Genomic DNA, 7,993 nt, shown 5'->3' on the forward strand with positions numbered 1-7,993 from the left:
CTTTCCCCTTCTCTTTCAAGCTCCTATCAGAGACAGAGGCACTGCCAGACGCTTCTAGCTTGGATATCATGGACCTTCTAGAAATTTTACCTTTTCCTTAAAGCTGCATAGAACTTCCCTAATTACCCTTTCTTCCTCCAGAATTGAAAGCAAACTGGCACAAACTATAAGGAGAAAACAAAAATAAAGAGCTGCACCATTTCAGGAGATGCTCTGAATACAGATTCAGAGAAACAAAACTTTGTAAAGTTATGTACTTAGACAAAAAATGTCATCCACTTTGTTGACAAAAAGTCAACACTCGACCATTACCGAGGACCACTCTGTCAAAAAGTCAAAACCAAACTTGTTACAGCATGATTCCTACCTATATTCAGGACCTGATTTGTTCTGAATATTTAATATTGACATCATCTCAAGCGAATGAAGAAAAAAAATTCTCTTTAGCACTTGAACACAATATTATTCTTTCAGTTTACGCTCTCCAACTTTCTAAGTAAGGCTAAATAAGATAACTTGTGTTCAGTGCAGCCCACCACACTTACTACCATAACCTCATTCAATCACTACCACCAAGACTAAGCTGACAATTCTTTCTTCAATTTCCTTATAAGAAATTCTCTGCTATTTTCTCCCACAGTTCCAGAGCTTAACCAAACTGTGATGAAAAGCGTGCCTTTAAAGTAAATCCTCATTTACAAAACGTTTCACCAATACTGCAAAAATGTTTGCAACTCTTCTACACCAACATCAGTTTTGTCATCATCATTTGAAACCTTCTGGAACACTGACATCAGAACATTTTTCAGTATAGTTATCTACAATCAAGAACAACCATGCTGATCTCCACTTCAAATCTCCAGATGCAGCCTGGATTCTTCCACCTAAATGTGTAACAATGTATTTGGCTTTATGGAGAAAAGGGTACTAGGGTGGCAGAGAACACACTTTGCATTCCTTAAGTGCCTAGATTACTAAAGATATGTATGACAGACCTAAACAGTTTTTACAGTAATTACTTCTGCCTTCCCCACCCCACAGATTTCACGTGTAAGGATTGTGCACCTGATCTCAGATTACTGATCTTAATGGAGTGTGAAATCTAATACTGTTTTAGAAGAACTCCAACAGACAATAAACCAGTTACCTCTGAGATCTGCACAAGCCAGTCTTGAGACCTTTAAAGTCAAGTTTAACAAATGTGTACCTACACAACTAGACTACCAAATTCGTAATCTCAGTGACTGAGAACAAGTTTGACAAAACCTATTGCCCAAGAAAGACATGTTGACTGAAATGTAATTATACTTTTTCCTTGTGAACAGAACTCCCTGTCAGCTTCCAATTCTGCCTGTGACTGACATCATGCAACCTGGCTTACAGTCAACCAAGTTGTGAGGTTATACCTGTTCTGAATAGTGACAAGAAACATGAACATTATTTCCATCTTCCAGAAACTCCCTAATATACTAGGGTGGGGTTTTGTTTGTTTTTAAAACCAATGGATGAGCTCTCCTCCTTACAGGGACTGTGGGAAAAGTCTTGTTTCAAAATGTTTATTTCTAATAAATGTTATTTTTAAAACATCTACTTTTGATACTAATGGACCAGAAAGCAGTTCATGCAACATAATCATACACTTTTGCTCCTTTCAGGATTCAGGAAGGAAGTTTTTATTGAACGCTTATTTCTGCACCATTAACAACAATTTTATCTTCACCTAGCACCAGGTCTATGCAATTCCTTTGCTTTCCAAATTTATTTAAACTTCTTTTTATTTGGGGGCCTGATAATACAGAATCTTTCCTAGTATCTCCAGATTCAATCATTAACTCTATGTCTTAACTAACCTGTACTAATTAGCTGCTATTCATCTTACTGTCCATATAAAATTACCTCAGGTTCTGTGGGAAGTGAATGCAGTAAGTACCCTCATTCTGCCTCAGACCACTGCAACTACTCCTCAGCTGAAGCCTCTCAAATTCAAAACAGTTCACACCTGCACAGTTCCACCTAAAACATCCTCCCTTTATGTAACTTATTTGGCTTTGTAAACGCATCTTTTTGACAAGAAAAGCAAATCATCCTCTGTCCATATTGTTTTCCAGAATCCAAAAGAACTACAAAGCATTTCTGCAAAAATCCATGGCAAGACTCAAGCTACTAAGCCTACTGAACCACACAGTGGTAATGGTAACTTCCAGTTTTTGAGATTACAGTAGGTCCCTTCACCTTAGATTCAACAGTAAGACACACGTGGACTGTATTATGATTCTCAAAGATAGGCCTCAGTAGAGTACCCAAAACATCATGCATCAGAATGAATGTAACACTTCTAAACTCCTCTACAGAAGCTAAACCAGACTTAAGAACTTCATGCTAACTAGCTAAACTCAGACTAGTTCCAGGCAAAGCCACTCCAGTGCCCCTGAACAGTATAATCCAGATACGCAGATGGAGAATTCTAGACAGAAAACAGAGGATGCTGGCTTACCAGTGCAATTTTTAAGTTATTCAGTAGGGCAACATAGGGATATTGTTAGATATATTTATGCATAATTACAGCTGCACAAACAAACATGTATTATAGGCATGATTTTACTAATTTTTTTTATAATACAGTATGCCCTGTAAATTAACCCAGTGAAAATCAAAGAACTTGTTCATATAGAAGAACAGAGTAACTCTGTAGAACTGGCTGGTACTAGACCAGTTGGGTTTAGAGCCATTTGCCAAAGAGAAGTGGTGCTCAGAGGTGGCAGTATCTGAACACAGTTGTCCCATTCCCCATCCCCAATTCCCGTAATATTACAACAAGTTATTTAGAGCAACCCATAGCAATTGATAGAGCAAGGACATCATTTATAACTGATAATTAGAAGGACAAGTCCTTGTTCTCCATGAAAGGTTAAAGACCAGCCTGATTTAGCAGCCTGGTAAGAAAACCAAATTTGCTGGAACAGCTGGACAGCTGCATTCCCTTCTGTTTGCCACTGGTTCATTCACCCACCTGCAACAGTTCTATCACTAATCCTCACATTTACCTGCCAGACTAGTCTGAACTAGAACTTCTAATTAAAGCCAAACAGGCAGGTTTCAAAGCTACAATCATTAAAGTATTTTTCCCTACCTGCACTTTAACTCACAGCAATACTCCAAACAAAGGACAAACGCAAAGGCCAGAGTACCTGCTTTTACAGTGACAATCATCATTTTGGTTTTCTGAGGGAGAAGATGACCTGCCAGAAGACAAGTCAACCAAATGTCTTTTAAAACTCATCTAAGGAAACAACACATCTTTATGAGTGGCAAGTCTACTCAAGAAGCCTATGTACATTTTGCATCACAGGTTATTTGGTCCATTTTCCCCCCTCTTGGCATAATTAGAGAGCATGTATTCTTCAAGACACTAAATTGTTCCATATCCTTTGAAGGGTAATTCTTCAAGGAGTGACTGCAAGAAGAATGGGTCAGGAAAACATTTCTGCTAGCTGCATTTCTCTCCCTAGTAAAAATATTAATTTTAGGTTGACCTGGTCAAGTAAACTTTCACAATCCCTTTGTTTTGGAGGAGCTTTTTTACCTCTTCTCCATTTCAGTATACTAAAACAGACACTCAAAAGAGCTTCAAAGCAACAGATTAGGTCTAAAAAGATAAACCCATCCTATTTCAAGTAAAAGATTTAAGACTTCCAGGAAATCCTCATTTTCCCTATGTAGTTTAGCTTAAGTGCTTTTGTACAATCCTATTTTGCAAGGCACTGAGTCCATTTCTGAGATGCAAGTTCTCATACTTGTGGTACAGAAAAACTACAACCTAATATTCGAAACTATTCATATAAAAACAAAACCCAAACATTCTTCTTAAAACTACTACTAATAGCCGAGTAGCAGAACAAAGGGTTATTCTTCAGATAAGTTCTAAAATACACAGAGTGCACAGAACTACATTTTCCATAAAAACATAGATGCTATCAGGTACACAGAACTTCTGAGTTCCCATCAATACAAACCTAGGATTCACACTCTCCATTTCTATTTTAGAAGTAGACGAATAAGAGTAGAATCTTCATTGTAGAGAGGGCTTATACAGCATATGTATATTACGGATACATACAATGACTAAGGACCTCAAGCGTATGACAGGTAGAAAACCTCAGGTCATTTAAATCATAAACTAGAAAAGGAAACTAAACATTTCAGTACATACAAGACACTTCAAACAATTTCTGTACGGAATGATGGATAAAAAACCAAAAAAGATTAAGTACCTCCTGTCCAGTAAGAAAGAGTAAGAGATCTCCTTCCTCTTCTTCACACATGTGAATCTGGATCACTGTTCGGATGGCAGCCTCAAGGTAGTCCCTTTCTGGTTCTGGAGTATAGAATATCTCCACAGGATGGGTACGCCCCGGGATAGTTAGAAGCGGACAGTTATCAAAATAGATCTGGAACTTGCCAGCATCTAAAGTAGCACTCATAACTATAACCTGTATATTTGAAGGAAAAAAAAAAAGTTACTCCAAAGGTTAACACAAGTTGTTGAAATGTTATGCACATAATACATAATAGTAAGAAACTCAACTGCTGACAGTGTTTTAAGCATGCCTTTATCACCTGAATAAAACATCCTTCTTACAAAGGTCCAAAAAACTTCCTAGTCAAACATGGAAAGGTTAAGTAGAATTATTTTGTCTCCAATATTTTCCTCAATACAAACTGCATTAAGAATTCCTAGGGTTATCTTTCCAATACAGATTACCATTAGATCAAAAAACATTGATTCATTTTAATTGAGTATAAAAATCAGCTACACAGTAAGCACATAGATACCTTATTTGGTATGCCTGCAACTGAAAAGGAAATGCTGGTGGGCTTCATCATTACTAACCTTCAAATCAGATCTTTGTCTCACAACTTCCTTCAAAACGCCCATCAAAATATCAGTAGCCAGTGTTCTCTCATGGGCCTCATCAAGAATTATAACACCATAGCGCTCAAGCAAAGGATCATTCATTGCTTCACGAAGTAACATACCATCAGTCATATACCTGAACACAAACAAAAACAATTTCAACACAAATTTTATTTACTAAGTCAGATATAGAATCGTCTTCTGTATTATTCATCAGGTTCCTTGATCTAAGATTTTAATCAACTTTTTAAACATAAAAACATCAGTAAACTATTTCCAACACAGTAACAAGCCCATTTTAAATAGAAATTACTGCAGTGTAAGTGAAACCGGGGAGTAGGGGAGGAAGCTTAGAAAAAAAAAAGGGGGGGCGGAAACAAGGTTTAGCAATATTAACAACTAGTTTGTAGGTTATTACAGGCAGACTCCCAGGTCTACAATTAGAGATAAGAAAAGAAAGGGGAAAACTCTCTGAAAAGTTATTTTTGCAACTGTTTCTTCCCTTTTCTGTTTGCAGATAATCTGTTCATTTTTTGCTTTACACATCAACTTTTTTCCCCAGCCTTCAACTACTTACAGGAGTAAAAGACATCTTTTGATAGAAAAGCACTATTCCTTGAACCACACTATGTGGAATCTTTTTTAACCAAGCATTCTGAACATCACCTGCAAATGACAAATTAAGTGGGCCTGGTTCCAGCTACACAGCAGAGGACTCCAGAACAGCTGACAACTATAACACTACAGATGATGTGTCCTAGAGACAGGTATTGAAATTTTTTGACAGTTCTTAAACTTTCTGGTAGTTCTCCAGGATTACCCTGAGTAGGAAGATATCACAGGCAAGGGTGATATGCATAACATGAAGAGAAATTGAATGCTGAAGGGCCTTATTCTGAATAGCACCTTAATCATAAAACCACTTCTTTGGTTCACCCTCTTCTTTATGGATCACTTAAAATTAATATCCATAGGGTGTGTTCTTTAGGAGGAATGACTCATTTTCAAGTCTACTTCAGCCCCACACCTCAGGTTACTCATGCTATGGCTCCTGTCTTTCTTCTCCACTCATAGTAAGTGCCTGTCCACAGATTCACTCCACTCCTCATTACGCCTTTCATAACTTTGCTCACACCCTTCACTACCCCGCTGTGATTTCCCCCCACCTCTCAGTAGACTGTATTACAGGCTTTACCTGACAGCTGCCATACTTACTTCAAAATGGTTTTTGCACTACTGCAGTCTTCGAAACGAATAGAATAACCAACCTCCTGGCCCAGCATTACATCCATCTCATCAGCGACCCGTTGCGCCACGCTCATTGCAGCTACTCTCCTAGGCTGGGTACATGCTACTCCCCTCTTTGGTCCAGGTAATGACCGCATGTAGTCAACGCACCATTGAGGGATCTGTCAAGAATAAAATTCAGTTTCAAATACACCAAATGGCCAGATGTAATCTGTAACCTTTGCATTTTATCAAATGAAATTATTTACAATTCCACTGAGATGCTAACTGCATGCACAAAAATAGCCAAAGCACGAGAACAGATAGTTAGTTGGACCCAATGCCACTAAATAAAGCAACTCATATTAAGCATGTACGTTGTAACTATCTTTGAAGTTAAAGATAATACACAGGTTCACAGTACGTTTAAGTACTGTTACATCAGTACCTTATACAGGTATTTACCAGCAGCCAACATGCTCCAAAGCAACCAACATTAAAGTTAACACTCAGAATTTTGAGATCCGTAGCACAGTTTATTTTTCTAAGTTTTACAGTAAACAAATTACATTTTGTGGCTTTAAAGAGTAATGCTTATCAACACATTAAGCAAAAAATTATTTTAGGATATAAAAACTGTCTTAGCCAGGAATCATGACAAATAAAATAACATAATTCATTATTTGTTCAATCTGGCTAATTATTCTTTTGAAATGTTATTGATCAGATATGAAATCCCTCTGTTTTCCTTCCTATGTTAGCACTCATTTATCAGTCAGCAGTTTTCTGCTCCTGTTAGGAATCTGGAAACAGTTAAGAATCATCCAAAATAAGCAGCTTTATTCAGAAGAATTTCTAAGGTCAGTAACACTTTGATGAATACAGAATATTCTACACACGTTCTCAGTGTGACATTTTGAGGAGACATCTCCAGGCTCAACTAGTTCCAAGTCTACAGATCAAAATATCCACTCCTCTTCAGTAATTAGTACTCTTAAAAGCTAACATTTACAGAGGGGGAAAAAAAAAATTATACATTGCACCAACAAAGAATAACAGGAAAAGCAGTACAATTTAAACATGTAAAAATTTTCTTCTAGAATACAGTATTTCCACAGCAAAATGGACATAAGTGACCACTAAAACATATTCATAAGCAGACACGTGTAAACTGTAATGAAAACTTTTTTAAAATGGAGAACATACTTTCATTATAAATACAAAATATAAATACATTATAAATACAAAAAAAGAGCAAAGACTATCAAAATATGACAGGAGACTACTAGACTGAGAACTCCTCAAATTTCTGAAAACCCTATTCGGGACTAAAAATTGAACATTGATAACAAACCTGAAACCCTATGCTGCAAACACGCGCACACTGCCCTAACATGCAGTGTAGGAAAAGGAATTTGCTTCCCAAGTCACTAATAAAAACTCAACTCTAAGCCTATTAGGTGAAGCACCTTGACTTTAAACAGCGCAAATCCTGAAATAAACTTTAAAACAGCAGGTCTGTCAGGCCACAGTAGCGTGTAATAAGAATAATTCAGAAGTGGTTTTCCAGTAAACAGCACTGTTGTCAAATGAAAGAACATAGACTTCAATGTGTTATGCTGATTTAGATGACCACGAGAATACTCTTCACATCCAACTTTAAAAGGCATATAAGCACTAGATAAAAGGACTGTGCCATTCTACATTTTCTACTTCACAACCGGGAATATACTGAACCCTTATCATTTTCACAAAACCTAACACGAACTTGACTCCACTGACACAAAAAACTTACAAATCACCAAAATTCTTGACTTTATTTAAGAAAGCCATCAATATCAAAAGCAGGAA

At 37.1% G+C, this 7,993-nt stretch overlaps 1 protein-coding gene across 1 annotated transcript in view; it reads right to left on the reverse strand.

Moving 5' to 3' along the window:
* Positions 1-7,993, reverse strand: part of DHX15 (DEAH (Asp-Glu-Ala-His) box helicase 15) — a gene marked incomplete at its 5' end in the record, with an annotated part of 37,638 nt that overhangs the window by 26,509 nt on the left and 3,136 nt on the right. Inside the window, 3 exons of the mRNA XM_010142047.1 lie at positions 4,272-4,490; positions 4,892-5,051; positions 6,131-6,324. Coding sequence (XP_010140349.1) covers positions 4,272-4,490; positions 4,892-5,051; positions 6,131-6,324 — 573 coding nt within the window. The remainder of the gene's footprint in view (positions 1-4,271; positions 4,491-4,891; positions 5,052-6,130; positions 6,325-7,993) is intronic.

The sequence above is a fragment of the Buceros rhinoceros genome, unplaced genomic scaffold (genome assembly GCF_000710305.1).
Source record: "Buceros rhinoceros silvestris isolate BGI_N320 unplaced genomic scaffold, ASM71030v1 scaffold20688, whole genome shotgun sequence".
NCBI classification, from domain to species: domain Eukaryota; kingdom Metazoa; phylum Chordata; class Aves; order Bucerotiformes; family Bucerotidae; genus Buceros; species Buceros rhinoceros.